At 37.3% G+C, this 16,006-nt stretch overlaps 1 protein-coding gene and 1 long non-coding RNA gene across 6 annotated transcripts in view; one reads left to right on the forward strand and one right to left on the reverse strand.

Moving 5' to 3' along the window:
• CACNA2D1 (calcium voltage-gated channel auxiliary subunit alpha2delta 1) overlaps positions 1-1,073 on the forward strand; it is a 434,905-nt gene extending 433,832 nt beyond the window's left edge. For all 3 annotated transcript variants that reach the window (XM_075489919.1, XM_075489999.1, XM_075490084.1), the window contains 2 exons: positions 526-582; positions 717-1,073. In XM_075489919.1, coding sequence (XP_075346034.1) covers positions 526-582; positions 717-950 — 291 coding nt within the window. In that variant the 3' untranslated portion in view covers positions 951-1,073. The remainder of the gene's footprint in view (positions 1-525; positions 583-716) is intronic.
• Positions 1,074-5,768: 4,695 nt separating this feature from the next.
• LOC142404007 (uncharacterized) overlaps positions 5,769-16,006 on the reverse strand; it is a 49,656-nt gene continuing 39,418 nt past the window's right edge. Inside the window, exons 7-8 of one of the 3 annotated variants that reach the window (XR_012773722.1) lie at positions 15,774-15,882; positions 5,769-5,936 (exon numbers count right to left, since the gene is read on the reverse strand). This is a non-coding gene — a long non-coding RNA (uncharacterized LOC142404007). Of the gene's footprint in view, positions 5,937-14,385; positions 15,883-16,006 lie in introns of those variants that run through there. The other 2 variants (XR_012773719.1, XR_012773717.1) reach the window with 2 other exon arrangements.

Genomic DNA, 16,006 nt, shown 5'->3' on the forward strand with positions numbered 1-16,006 from the left:
CTGCAGAGCATATTTGTTTTAATGTGCGATCATGTTGATGAAATGGACATGAACATATCCTGTTTATGTTCCATATTTGTTTATGGCCCATATTTGTTTTCTAATCTTGAAAAGTTATCTGTTCTTCCATCTTTCCTCGCAATAAAGTGATACTCAAAATCTCCAAATTGATGTAATTTTAAGGAATTACAGATGTGGTTTACTGGGGCCCCCAGGTATATCCCATAGCATTTCTTGTTTGATTGTGTAAGTATCCCAACTAGTTCATAAGTGACTGCAGTAAGCCTTGTAAGTATTTAATCCTCCCATGCTTATAGTTCATGTAGTAATGCCACTCTTTGTATAAAAAAAATCAGACAAACTTCCAGGAATTATTTCATTGTTATTTTAGGCAAAATAACATATATAAGACCAAAAAGGATGCCTCAAGGATAGTTCAAAATGTTGAAGACTAAAATGTAGATTACTTCTGAGGAAATTTAATTGTAATTAATGTTAAATGATTTCTTCTTTTCTTGTCAACAGGAAGATTCGGCCGACTGCGGTGGTGTCTCTGGTCTGAGTCCATCACTGTGGTCTATGGTAGGAATTCAGTTGATCCTGCTTTGGCTGTTATCTGGCAGCAGACACTGCCAGTTATGACCTTGCTAAACCAAAACCTGCATAACTGAATCAAGACCTGGCCAAAACGATAGCCTCAGTTTCATTTTAAAAAGGGTCAGCTATTCAGACAGCAGCAGAACAGCAGTGCTCGTGTCTGGTTATCACTCGTGAGACTCATAAAGGCACCCACGGTGGCTGCATGTTGGAGTGTCGGATCTTTAAATGTGTGTGAATGCTGCATCATCTATGCCATCCGAACAGAATTCTGTACGTGCTCCACTGGGGAATCTAAGATTTTTATTTTTTTTTCATTTGTTTATTGTTGTAATCTTGATGACTTCATGTAAAAGGGCTCCCCTGACAATAGCTTATGTATATGATTTTCGTTTCTTTTAAGCTTTGGATATCTTGAAGATTTATATTCTTTTACATGAACAATTATTTAAAAAAAAAAAAAAGAAAAAAGAAAACGTGCTCCCCAATATACATTACTAGCACCATGATGGCTGCTTTGAACATCAGTTTTGTCCAAACTAGTTGAGTAAAATGAAAATATTGGCTAGTCTTCATTAGAAGTTCAGCGTGATTGAAATGCTTTATGGTGAGTGGTTTATTCTTCCAAAATGAATCATGTAGCCAGCTAAGTTTGGTAGGCTGATAAATTGTTAGTTTGAAGGAAGGAAGGAAGGAAGGAAGGAAGGAAGGAAGGAAGGAAGGAAGGAAACTTCTGTTTTTAAAAACATAAAGGTGCTTGAGAGTTTAACTAAAAAGTGATTCTCATCTTAAACTTGGTGTCATCTTCTGTCAGAAAAATGTTAATTTCAATGTAATATTCACCTCCTTTTCACAATGCAGTTATATATAAAGCTAGTAGAATCCTTCAAAGGCTCAAACAAAAACGCTTGTGAATAAAAAATGTCTTTGTGATATTTGAACGTTGGTTTCCAAGGGTATTTTGCATGATGATGATGCTATGTTATTGTTTTTCAGTTTGTTTTCTTTGATGGTAGAGTATAGTTCATTGAAAAGGTAACTGAGTGATTCTTTTATTGTGTGAGAAATTGAACATTGCAATGTGTTGCAATCAAATCATATTAAATTATATTATGAAACAGAGCTCTGAATATACTGTGCAATGAAAAAGCTGAGAAAATAGGGTAAATTTAGCTATTGTAACAAAAGGATTGAGTTGGATTTTTTACAGAATAGTGATCTCACATGAAAACCTGTGTACAGATATTTTAAGAATATAAAAATCAGATTTAACACATTTATTTTTGGAAGTATATGTTCTCTAAGGTTCATATCAGGTTCCCCCTTTGTTTCCTTCATATAAAAACACCTATAATACTAAAACTTCTGCTGTTGCTATTTATTATTGAAAATAGCATATTTAACAGCAAAATGTCCTGGTGGCTGAGATTAGAAACAATCAAAACAAATGGGGAGCCTTGAATCTATATGTATGCACATTGATACTTGATTGTGAATAATAATTTTAGAAGTTGTTTTTATACAACCTCATTGGTGATACAGACTGGTGCAGTAAATTACAATATGACAGTGTAGCATAGTGTTGATGCAAAATATGATTTGCGCTTTTTTCTAGTTTTCAGAACTAAACAGTATTGCAAGACAGCTAAACCAATGAATGTGCAACTCTGCTGGTATTGTACAATTCTGCTAACAACTGCAATATGCAAATATTAACATGGCACAATACACTAGCTCTTTAAAAAAATAAGAAAATGCAAAGCATTGGTATGTGTATGCTGGCAATTGACTGATATAATTTTGATCATGCCAAAAGCTTAAAGAAATAATTAGGCATGCATTAATATCCTATGAAAACTGAAAAAGCTACTCAAAGCCATGGCATGGCTTAAAATATCAGATGTCTACTGTAGTTGTACCCATGGCTGGTTCGTTGTTTTTCTTATGTACCTTGGCTCCAGCTATGTATTTTCTCATGTTTGGGAATACAGTGAGTGAAAAAAATAAAACCTGACCTTTTGTTCAGTGATCAGATTTAGCTTTTTAAAAAAATATCTCTAGTAAAGTCATGGGGTTAAAAGTACAATTAACCGTGTTGGATGACTTCAGGTCCTCCTCAGGGAAGGTGAGCTGATTTTGAAAATATAGGTGAAGATAATCTTGGAGCTCTTCCTTCCAGTCATATTACTGCACTTCTCTTCACCCTATCACCAGTTACCACGTGATAAAAAATTGGTTTGAGACTTTCTAATGCTGAGACTGCATCCTGTATTTTTCCTTAACGTGGTCAACTGAAATTTTATGGGGGGAATAAGTTTAGTAGGATTAGGCCAATACTTACTACACTCATAGCTTTTACTCTAAGATTACTTAAAATACGTATTAGTTTGCATTCTGCTCTTTCAATTTCTTGGAAGATTGTCAGTATATTAAGTTCTCTATAGTTTTCATTTAGCTTCCCAAAAGAAACCCTTCATGGAAAAGTTACCTTATTTAACATTTTGGAACAATTTGCTTACGTTGGTAGGCCATATTTTGAGTTACTTAATAAACATTTGATTAGAGTCTGTAGGCAGAAAGAAAGGTGGCACAAAGCCATGCTGCCACAGAAAACAACCGTGGCTTTTGCTCTCATCCCACTTCCCTTAGAGTGCTCAAATACGAAAGGAGGGAGAAGTCCATGCCATGCAGACACATTAGCCTTCTTGGGTTATCCAAAGAGGGAAATGTCCTTCGTTCCTCTCCTCTGCCCCTCTATATGACCTGAAGAAACATGTTTCTTTATAAATACTTATCCTTCCAGCCATTATATCCGTCTGATAGAAAAACTCAGGATCTGGCCCTCCCACAAGGGCTTAGTACTGTCCCCACAGAACTCAATACTTTAAAAAGGAAAAAATGAAATTTTGGCTTCTTTTTGCAGAAAGCAATATATATTTTGATTATATCCAAGTGATGGTCAAGATTTTTTAAAATGCACTACCTAGATATCTGTAACGTACAAAACACAGATGGAAAATGCAATGTGAACTTTAGCTATCTCAAAATGTGAATACCAGTCTGTTAGAAAAAACTTGAATGAATAAACACATATTCTCATGCAGAAGAGTATCCTTACTCTCACATAATGCATAATAGTCATCTTCTCTTGTCTGTGAGAGGAGAAACTTGATCCTAGGCTTTAAATTGAGACATTTTCAAATTACAATATGTTGTAAAAAGTTGGGGGTTTTTTAAAGCCAGATAAAAAGCTCTGTTGATATTTGACCAGATCCTTTAAGTAGCACAAAGGGAACTGTTGGGACTGTTTCAGTTTACACAGAAGTCATGCAGCCTATTGTATGTCTGACAAATAACCACCATTAAAGTTGTTACAGCATGGTACTGTGCAAAACATGATCTGAGGACTTAACATGAAAGGTTTCTTTCTAGTTTTTCGTTTAAACAACCAGCATTACTGCCAAAACACTGACCGTGGTCCATATTTGTAACAGGTTTTTAACATGACATAACAGGTTTAATTGACAAGATTTTTAGGTCCTGTACCTTTAAGACTTTAGTATGATCTTTTTCATGTTTCTAATGCTTGAGGCTTTACTGCTTAACTTGACAAAAAACAGTGTTGCTGCCATTTGTAAGTTTTCCTATAATATTCCTTTTACTAACTTAAAAACTGGCCTTACTGGGTTCAGATAGGCAGTATCCCTTTCAAGTGACCTTTGCAACCCAAGTGTTACTTGCTGTGGTTTTTTGGTATCACTGAAGAGACATTAAGACCTTTTGTTCCCATTAACACGTAAGCTCAGAAAACGTGCTTACTATGTCTTAATTTCAAAACACAACCTCAGTCCCACTGGTCCTAAAAATTCAGATGCTAGCACACTGGTTATTAAGAAGTCTATTAATGCCTACAAGGCACTGCAACGCACTCGGGTGTTTTTGGAATGTCAGCTGAAGGTGAAATCTTAATAACTCCTTCCTTAGGATAAATTTTACCCTAGCTTCATCAGACATCCAAGCCTTTAACAAAGGCCAGATTTTATTTTTTTTTTTCATACCACAATGTTAATATTGTTAATATGCATTGTACACTACTGTAAAAAGATTAAAACAAAGTGTCTGAAAACAATTCAAGAGTTTGGAAAAGTTAGCCTCACCCTCTTCCCAGCTACTTGCATCTGTCCTGTTTATGGTTTAAAAGAAAAACATAATCTTGAAGAAATAATTTCACTGAGGCTAAAGGGATACTGTCTTGTTCAGATGCCATGAAATTGCGATTGTGATCTGACAAAGCTGTCTTCTCTTCTTGTGTTGTATGGAATGTCTGGATCATGCTTTCTGGGATATTTTTATTGAAATGCTCAGTGTGCGTTTCTGCAAAAAAAGGCTTGATTGCTCTTACAAGGCAAGCAGGTCTTTCTCCCTTTTCTTGTGTTCTCTTGACACTTTTGTGGAACTTGACAAGCCTGGAAAAATAATTTTTTGTAAAAATTTGTACAATAATGTTATAAAAAGTTTATAATCCTAGAACTGTTGTGTTAATTCTTGTGCAAAAACAGTATATTCAGAATAAAAGTTTATCATTTAAAATCAACAACTACTTTGATTGTTCACTCTGTGTAATAAAAACATGTACTTAAGGTACTACATAAATTGCTATATAATACTTCTGAGTTTGCTATATAATTGCACCCAAGTGTCTGAGAGATTTTCCAACATTGAGGCAGTGACTTAACACACTTATTATTGGGGTTCAAAGGAGGATGTGCAGCAAACCCTCATTTCTGCTTCATTTGGGGCTGTGAAAATTTCAAAAAAGCTAAAGAAACAATTGTAACCAATGAAGACTGAGAGTCTGTAGAACACTCAGTAAAATAATAGTCTGCAAAGCATTAGAAGTAGCCCTGTTGTTCTGAACAATTGCTTTTGGAAGGATTGTCATTTACTAACTTGTAAACGTTGAAGTCCAAGGGTTCATTCACATGAAGCAGCAGAGTAAAATCAGATGGCTCAGATGGGTGCTGCCCAAGTTTGTTGCCTGACCTCTGACAGATTGCTGCATGATTTATGAATCAGCTTCTGTAGTGCTGCCATTCCCAGCTAAGCATTAAATTAAAAGTGGATCTGTGTACCTTAATAAACAGGCTTGAGATGTTCAGGAGTTGCTTCACTGGGTTTGCAGACTTACTGGGGTGGCACTGGCAATCTCCATCAGAAGGGCAGGGCAGATGGCTGCAAGTGGTAACTGCTTTAGAAGCCTGATTTTAATCCTTGACTGCGTATGTGTCAAAGCCCAAAGAGAATGGCAGTTGTAAATCACTGCTGGATTTACTGAATCCCTGAGGAGTCAGATAAGAGAGTAAGAAATCAAATGCAGATTTTAATGCTGCAAAGTAACAGATCGCCCATGTGGAAATGCTAAAAGGCAGCACATGACACTGCACATCAACATCCAGAGATTACTGGCCTCAACTAGATTAAACATTGCCGCCGAACCACATGATTACCCCCACATGCTGAACTCATTGTATCATGTTTTCTGTATGCTGACTGCCGTTGAGATATTTAATGATAAATGATATTTAATGCTGCTGCCATTTAATTTAAATTCTGTATTACAATACACCATTCATTAAGTACCAGGAGCTGACACTCTTGGAAAACACGAGGTTTCTTCCCCCACTTCTGGAACTTACAAGCCTCTTTGACTTCATCAGTTCGATTTGGGAGCGGCTGCACTGCAGTGAGATATTCTATACTAGTCCCCGATGCAAATCAAGCCAGGATACGCTTGGCCTGTCATATATTATTTTGCGAGATGACTTCACGTTGTCCAATGCAGCTCTATTGCTGCTAACCATCTATGAAAATCAAGAAGTTGATAACACTGATGTTATAAAAACCCTTCACTGTCACATGTATTAGCCCAGTGTTCCTTGTAATGCTCAACTGAACAAAATGCACACCCTAAATGGTACAACATTTTCTCCGCCTGTTGCAAAAGACATTGAAAACAATGTTTCCCTTTCCCATGGGCTATTGGGAGCTTTTGTTCCCAAAGTGTGTATGGGGGAGGAGGGAAGGAAAAGGAGACTTCTCCAGGAGGATTATTTTGTCTCAGTTCTAACTGTATTTCTTCTAAATGTTTTACATATATATATATTTCTCAATTTTCCTGACTGAGAATATCACATTCCCAGAAGCTGACTATCCCTTTTGAAATCTTGTTCAGAAACCCAGAAGCCTTTTAGTAAAAGGCTCCCCTTTTAACAGAACACCCACACCTCTGTTTCTTTTGGGGTTTGAACCTCTTTTTCTTTGGATCTCACAAGCATTTTCTTGACTAGGTCTCCAGTGTACATCCCATGTTTTGCAGAACAGACATTTGAACTTGGTAGTACGTGTTTCCCCTGGGGAAATGGTCAACATGTCTGTGATCTGTGCCACCTAACTGTAGTTGTCTACGAGTAGTCATGAGTTCACTCTGCAGTGAAAAGGCTTTAGGAGCTTGCTATACAAGCTGCTGGTCCTGCCCAGGCTTTGACCATCTGCCTTAATGATCGGAAGGTGGATTCTTAAAAACAAATTTTCTACTGCTGTTTTAGTAGTATGCCATTTCAAAGAGAGGAATTATCACATTAAGTAAAAGCTGCATCTGCTACTTTATCCATTACTTTCATGTTTGGTTTTTTTTTTACGGGCTCCTAGTGCTGCGAGTTTCTGACAGCTGTTTTGAGAAAGGAAGTATGAAATATAGGACTTCAGTGGTATTCACTCTTTCTTTTCAAGAAAACCTTTCAATTATTTTTTCAGTCACTAAACTAGTTATTTCATAAACAAAATAAAACATGGAATTGGGAATGGAAGCTATCTCAGAATTTAAATTTTAACTTTTGTTGCTTTAAGCCAGACTCTTCTTGTAACCCAGACTCTTGTGATCTCAGCCTCCATTCTGTGGCTTGATTATTTAAAAATAAATTTTTGGAGCATTGTAATACACACACATACACTATGGAAAGGGTCATTAACATGCTTGGAACACTGACTAATAGTACTGTGTTTGGTATGTGTGGTTAGCATGTATTATTCTTGTAAGCTATTTTGAGAGTCCAAGCAATTAGTACTCGCTATGGTAAGGGTTAGTCAGTTTGCCATATAAGCTCTTTTATCTTCAGGAATCAATTAGCTCTAAGAGAAAATTGCAGGCAACTGAGGTTTAGCTCTGCCTGGAAAGATACTGTAATACTTAATTTCAAATGGCCTGGAAATTAGGAGCATTCTCCTGTCCCGTTTACCTGTAGTCTGCACAAAGGATAAAAAACTCCATATAATGGCAGGATTTGCTTTTGACATCTTTTGGGAATTCCAGTATGGGAAATAACACGCATGAAAACTTTGAGAACCCAGGGCTAAATCATAGGCAGTGGGATTCACTAGGTGAGAACTAGGTGATTCACCAGGTGTCTGTGTTCCTAGGCTGATCAGTGAAGATCCATGCAATATAGTCAATGGAGGAGGGAGAACTATTCAGATGACCAACCACTGGGGGTTTGATTGCAGTTGCAATTGCACAAACAACATTTCTACTGAAATTGAGGCATGAGGATGCTAGATCCAGAGAAAAACAGACCACGCAGTGGAGAAATATTAATTCAAAACTTGATTCTTCTATTGTACTAGATCAAGCTAGTTCCTAGAATCAAGGTCTGGCCTCAGTAAATTCCACCTAAGGGAAGACAGATGTGAAATTTAGACTTTTAGCTACCAGAGAATGATACAGACTTACGTCTGCTTTAACAGCCATTGCTATGCAGACACAGCAGAAGAGATGCCAAACTCCAGGTCCTGAGAGAGGGTTGTTCTGGTGGCTGTGGTTGGAGCACACTTTGGGCCAACACTGAATTCCTTCCAAAGGGGAGGGGAGGTAGTGGTGATGGTGATGGGGATGTTACTCATCTTTTGCATCATGGTCTTCCACTTAAAGTACTTGTCTCAAAAGTGTAAAATCTGTTTCTAATCTGTCTTTAGTCTGAGGGTATCTATGGGAAAGGGAATCTGAGCACTGACAAACAGAGGCAGCAGTGAAATCTAGCCTACAAGCTAGATGGCTACTTTGAATGGTCCTGCCATCAGACTGTTGAAGAAAGGTCTACAACAAGCAGAAAAGCAAGCAGCTTTAAATTTTTATTTTACTTTTATTTTTTTAAGAAATTTTCATCACTTCATTATGTCATGAGAAGAAATGGAGAGGTAGGTTGAACTTGAAGAACTAGAGAGTTCTGGAAAGGTTAGGTATTTCTACCTATGTAGATGGCAGTGGTGTGCAGGATATTCAGCATCACAGTTTTGTGTGTTTGGGGTGCCAAATTTTGACTAAGTCACATTTTAGCTCTTAGGTGCTATGATTTGGGATTCTGAAAGTTAGACAATGTTTCTGGGACATTTCCGAGTATGGTATTTATGCCATTAATCACTTGAGTTTTTCTTTGGCTGATTTTTCACATTTATGTTCAATTCCAATCTAGTAAGTCACACAGTGCCAAGCTTTAAAACACATCCTTAATTTCCAGTGAATGAAAAGTCTCCCCATCCACAAGGAAAGCAGTTGTGCTGACACCTAAGCACTTAGTACTAGGAAGCAGGACTGAGCCCCAGCTTTGGTTTTAGTAGACTATTTTATTGCTTGGAAAGTGTGTTGCTCATAGATTCAACCAAAAATTCCATATCCGTTGATTGTATTGAACTTTGCATAATCCTGTAGCTGAGGCAGTAACATGGAAGAACAGTGGTGACAGATTGCTCATTCTGAGGATCAGCTGGAAACTGCTTTAACTGTCAGCTCATGGTACAGTTAAGAAAGTTTTCTTTTCTTGAACTTGACTTGCTGTGCAACCAGTAATGTGAGAATAGCGTGGCCAAGAGGAAAGCAGATAGGAAAGTAATTTGTAGCTACAACAGCCTGCAGAGAGGGCACACATGACACCACAATTGTGCCTGCTGCTCTCCCTGAGGTGTATCTGCCAGGCTAAGGTGATGGCTGGGCAATGCCAGCACTGCCTGGTGATTCTCTGGGAGTGATGGGAAGAGCTGTACACCTAAATGAAGCAAACTGGTGTATCAGTCTCTCTGACTCCCTCTAATAACAGCAGGGAATTCAGTGAGCTACATCGTATCTGAGTTTTCAGATGCCTAAAAGCTCACTGAGAAAAATCATAAGTAAGTCAGAGACAATAGCTTTCAATTGCTTCCACACCTCTTGGGGAATGTAGGTGTTAAACTAAGATTTTGAGGTATTAAGATTTTGGGGGGAAGTATGCATGTGGACGTAAATATTTTTATGCCTTTTAGATAGTACCCATGGGCTTCTAACAACCTGCCAGTATGCTTTGCTTTCACAAGGTCAAACAGCCCCGCTGTGCTTTTCTGTGGCAGATGACATGAGTAAAACCGTGCTTTAAAGCAGCCTGCATGTAAGGCCTCCTTTGCAGAGCATGAAGGAGAACCTATAGTGTGATACTTGATTTTTTAGAATCTGTAGTTGAGTGAAATGTCTTAAATAGAAACCGGCCTTGTTCTGGATGAAAATCTATCCTGGGCACTGCACAGATAGGCACCTTTATTGTTTCCAGAAGAAGTTGTCTCATGTAAATGGATATTGTGTTACTAGAGGACTTTTTTTTTTTTTTAAATAGCTTAAATAGCCATTTAAAAATTACAGAATAGTGTGGAATGCTATATTTTATAGCTCAGCTGTATTCACCCTGCTATAACTAAGACCCTGGATGGCCTTCACCATAGCTGAGGCTTTTGCCTGTGATTTATAATTCAACTGATTTACACAGTCCAGTGGATCCCAGAATCAAGTTCCAAAACAGTGCAGATGATGACGACAATGGTAACAGTGCAATAGTTTTGGGGTTTTTTTTCCCACTAAACCCAACCAACCAACCAAAACACACAGATTATAAATCCTTTAAAAAGTAACACAAAATATGCATGATTGAATTGATTGCCATTAGGAAACACAATATTTTTCATTGCTTCATGATAGTATTTTTCTGCACTGTGGGTTTTTTTTTCCAAAGTTTATAACGTGTGTAAAGAACCTGTATCAAAAATAAAGCCAAGCTAGTTCATTTTTAAGTGCAACAGGGAAGAGTGCTATACTGGACATAACCTTTCTCCAATAGATACAGAATCTCTTATTAAAACTATAGGGAATTTAATAGCTGTAGCTTTAGTTTATCAGACATACTTAGCTTTAATTCTTGGTAAAATTAAATTCACAGTTGCTGAACCAACCAACTAATTTCAATTCTGAGCTAATCAGAAATGCAAAGTGGTTCAATCAGTAGGATATTGGTGAGGTTGTATTTAAATTGTAGGTAGATACTCAATTTCTTGCTACAATGTTGCTCGTGATAGATGAACTCTCTACTTAAAACTTTAAGGTCTGCTTGTCTAAAGTTAAAAACTTAAAATTGTCCTGTACTGTTTTTTTCTGACACCGTTATGCATTGTAATGTACTTAAGGAAGAGCCTGGATTTCCAAGACTGCCAAACATTTGCCTCTCAGAGCAGAAACTGGAAGAGGAGATTGAAGGATTAGCCACTTCTGAAAAGCAGACATTTTATTAAGGAAAGTAACCACTCTGGGGGAATCTTAACCAGCCTAGAAAAGATAGTTGCTCTTTCTCTAGACTAATGGCAACAAACAGCTTGAAGTCCCTGAGCCATATAGGAATATAAAGCTATGAGATGCCAGACTCTGGATGGTTGATGCATAGCGTGCAGTGCACAAGCAGAGACTCTTTGAAGTTCATGCTGATAGCCAGTGAGGTTGGTATCCATACTGTTCACATCTCATCATTTAGGATAGTGATGATTGTTCTTTGCCCCCCGCATCTCTGACTCATTTCTCCTCTTTCCTAGCCCATGCAGGCTGCTAGCAGACTTCAGCCCCTGTGCTCAGCAGTGCAACTACGGCGGTGCTGCTTGCAGCGACTGCAGGCATCTTTCAAACATTTCTACACACAAACACACAGCAGAACTAGCCTCGGTCTCTGTATTTGATGGCATTACTCACCATTGGTCAGAGGAAAACCTGACAGATTAAATTCATGATTAAAGCCACAAATAATAAAATTTGAAAAGTATGTCTAGAGTGTCTGGATACAGTTTTGCATGGAGTAATACAATCTTTGGCAGTGCCAGGCAATTGCCCTTTGGAAACATTGGGTGGCCTGAAATTAATTTGTTTAGCTTTTGCTTATGTAAAAATGTTCAACTTCACGACAACATCTGTTATGAACCCAGAGGTTATAGATGTCCAACTTGCATTTATATGAAATAGAACCAGATGCAGCTGTTGGGAAACAGACTATAACATCATCTGAATATTTTTTAAGTGACTTCATTGATATTTTGTCTCATGTTTTCTTACGATTCATGATTAATATTTTCAAAGGTGATTTATCTTTCATCTTGGGTTCTGCTATTGTTGACCTAACCTTAAGAAAACATGATAGAGCTTGAGAAGAAAGAACGTTTGCTGAATGTAATATTTTTTATATATTTCAATTAGTAAAACATGAATTAAAGTCTGTACAGTTATAAATTATGGATATTAGAAGAAAATTATGTGTTCCTTTTTTTTTCTTTTTTTCTCCCAAGCAGAGCAAAGCTGAAGAATTCTTGTCTTTTTATTATACCACTGTGGATGATAGCACTATGCTGAGTGGACTAACAACTGATTGTCCTTTTGACTCAGCAACTGTGATTGACAGAGGTAGAATATATGTAGCATGTGCTCTCTCTACCTCTTTTGTATTACTAATAGTAGGTTATAACAATTAAAGGACACAAGCTTCGTCTCCATTTCTGGTTGTGGAAATTCAAGAAACATTTGTTCTCAAAGTAGAAAGGGTATTTATGAAAAAGCTTTCTGAGGTTTCTAGTAGTGCCATCTGGTTGCTCCACTAAACAATCGTCGCAGTCAATTGTCTGAAAACCATAGAATTGAAGCACTTGCTTTAAATTTAGCACTTGTTTCACTATATTGCTGGGGGGAACATTGCACATGCATAAAGCCAAGTATGTGTTTAAATACTCTCACTGAATAAAAGTATTTAACAGCTAATACATTGATGTCTACAGCAGGAGTTCTGTTATGCTCCTTTTCAAAGCTACTTTATGCTTGAGATATCACTGCTAATTTTGTTTTTTACTACTTTGGGGTTGCAAATATTCATGCTTTTAAAAAAAGATTAAAAAATACCATTTTTAAGAATGATACCCTGAATTCTCAAAATGAGCTATTGCAATTTTCCTCATGCCAAAAAAGGAAAAAAAAAAGGAAAAAGTGTATTCTCTAGGAGGATTTTTGAAGTTATTTCAACAAATGGCAAAATTATCAGCAAACTCTTATTTGAATAACTATGACATCTCAGGATTTATGTGACACGTCAAACCTTCACAGGGAAATGAAATAACTACTAAAAGTGTGAAGAAACACGAGCTTTGTTCTTTGTAACAATTCCATATCCCTATTGCAAAGATTGTAAAGAAAATACTCCAGCCATATTCCTGCCTCCTTCCAAAGCAAATCATTTGTCTCTAATATGTCTGAGGAAATAAATGTATTTCCGTTTGTATGAAGTACAGAGGTCCGATGTAATCCACAAATGAAGGTTTGTGAAATTAGAGTGCAGTGTAAGGAAAGCTGATTATGTATCTAACAACTCTACGGTGAAGCTAGGCTCTTTCCAAAGAGATCAGTCATGTTTGTGACTTGCTAGGTAAAGGCTATGAAACGACTCTTCCAGTCTGTTTGTTTGTGTTTTAGAAAGGGGGCTGTTATACAACTGCACTTCTTAACATTTCAGGTACAATAAAGCCTGTGAAGTTAATCCACAGTAAAGGTCTGTCCCACTCCGCATGAGCCCACTGGTGACTCCTGGCTGTGCACACTCAGAGCTTGCTCACCCAACGTGTTGTACCGCTGAGAGGGGCCCTGGGTGAGCGGAGCTGCTGATCCCGCTCCTCAGCCTTCACACCTGTGCCGTGGCTATGGGCGTTGAACGAGCAGCATGTGGGACACCTGGGCTTTATGGCATATTGCATCTGCATTGACAACTCATAACTGGTTTCCAGTTCTACAAAAGTGGTTGAAGGCTTTTCTTAAGGGTATTTCCCTGTTGCATGAGTTGATCTCTAGTTTATTTATATTTTGGGAGAGGGGAAAGAAGTCACTATTTCCATTAGATAACGTCACGTTCAGTATTAAGAGTTCACTTCCCCAAGAAAGAGTAAGGAGTACACATGGGGAAAAGAAAAACTTTGATCTCTCACATCCTCCAGATTTTTATCTAATTGTCAAAAACCCCAAAGTAAAGGCTTAGGTTTTATTTTTACACATATGCAAATAAGGTAAATACCCCCGAAATCTAATAGTCCATAAAGCTTAGGACACATTCAGGTGGTATGAAAGAATAACCAGAATGACCTCTAGTCCCTCAGCTCTCTTGGGAGCTGGGGGAGAAGCTTGAAAGGACAGATGTGGAGTATGTTGTTCAAAAGCATCAGTGGATCTTCTTGGAGTTACTAACTGATCATGGTATCAGAGAGTTATTCCATGTCATGCCCTAAAATGGGGGTCTGACCCCCACCTCCATACCAGAGAAGACAATTCTGCTTCTGAAATGTAAACTATCACATTCATAAATAAGCAATTTATAGTGTTAAACAGGTGTTGGACAGAATCGCGACAGACTAATACCAGGCACAATTGTTTTAATGACAGTTAATCAGCTGAAAAAAACCCATAGATTAAATTTGAAAACATGTTGGGACCTTTATTGTCTCTTGTCTATGCAAATTGGTAGGTCCAGTTATCTAGGCTAAATTCATTCTCACACTGAGTGGTAGTTGCAGTACTGTAATCCAATAAAAGCAAAATGTTTTTTATAAAAATTTATCAGGTAAGTTTGAGATTCTCTTTTGTTCAGTAACTTGGTTTCTCTAGCTTTTGAAGTCCAATTTCTTCCTATTTTTCTATGAAGAAAAGTTTTTTTAAAAAAAAGAAAGCTGAGCTTCTCAGACCCCAGGTGCAGGTTTTTAAAACTGATGAATATTGAGAGACTCCTGATAGAAAAAGACAAAAATTGGCAAAGTTGTTGGCGGGGGGGGGCTTCTTTTCTTTCTTATCTTTTTTCTTTTTTGTCCTACATGCACCTGCACATTTTACACTGTTTTTTAAACAGCTGTGTTTGGTAGTGTAAGTGTTGCCTGTCACAAAAACATATGCCCCAGCAATTACAAGAAACTGTAAGCTGTTCAGTGACTCATGAAGTTTCTCAGAACACTTTTCTAGCAAATAAATTAATATATTTCATAACCACAGAGCAGCATTTACAATCAGTGCTAGAAAGATGAATGTGGGGTAATGCAAGACATATGTGACTTTCTTTTTCTATTGGTGACTTTTTTTTTACTGTGAGACCTATGAAAATGGAGTAATGATAGATTTTTGTTACTCTAGTCCATGCTGAAACTCAATACCCGTCTTGCCTTCTATACAAAATCATAGGCGTAAAGTGGACAGAGGCTTTGTTTAAAGTGCAAGGAAGATACAAATATAAGACAGAAACAAGAAAAACATAACAATATATAAATAAATAATTAATATATGAGATCAGTATCTTGCAAACTTAAGGCACATGAGCATCTCGTGTGAGCTGTCCTGCTGACTTCAGTGGAAAGCTCTTGTGACTTGTTGAATTATCTAAACAAGAATTCTTGCATTAGACACAGGAATAGTTTTAAAGTACGTAATTTGCTTCTTTCTTTTTGAGGAATGCATGTTCTTGCAAAAGAGAAATTGAGGTTGGATTTAAGGTCAGGAAATTTCCCCTTCTTAAAAGTTCATGCACTTAGATAATAATAATAATAAAAAATAAATTCTTATTTCTTTTGTACGCTTCCGAGATGACTGCTCCAAGTTCAGGCACCTGCATTTCATCATTCCTTTGGTAGCTATTCCTTTGCATTTCCTTGTAAATGCCAGAGCTAGGTAAAATATGGCATCAAGTATCTCATCAGTTTGGAGATGCAGTGTTTTAAACATAATTTTGCTGACAATTCTGCTTATGGTGAAATAACAGTAAAAATGTTCATACTCAACATGGGAACTTCAGTGTGTATCCTCTCTTCTTGCAGAAGTCACCAAAGATCAGGATAAGCTTTGCTTCTTACTGTTTCCACCACACACTAGAGAAGGGCCATTCTCTGTTAAAAACAAAAGCCAAAAGAAAACTCAAACCCCCAAAAAACAAATAAAAAAAATCAACATGATATTATGTTATTTAAGCCAGAAAGGACTGTGGCAACAGACTTCCCTGGGCATGTTTTC

The sequence above is a fragment of the Mycteria americana genome, chromosome 1 (assembly GCF_035582795.1).
Source record: "Mycteria americana isolate JAX WOST 10 ecotype Jacksonville Zoo and Gardens chromosome 1, USCA_MyAme_1.0, whole genome shotgun sequence".
Lineage (NCBI taxonomy): Eukaryota > Metazoa > Chordata > Aves > Ciconiiformes > Ciconiidae > Mycteria > Mycteria americana.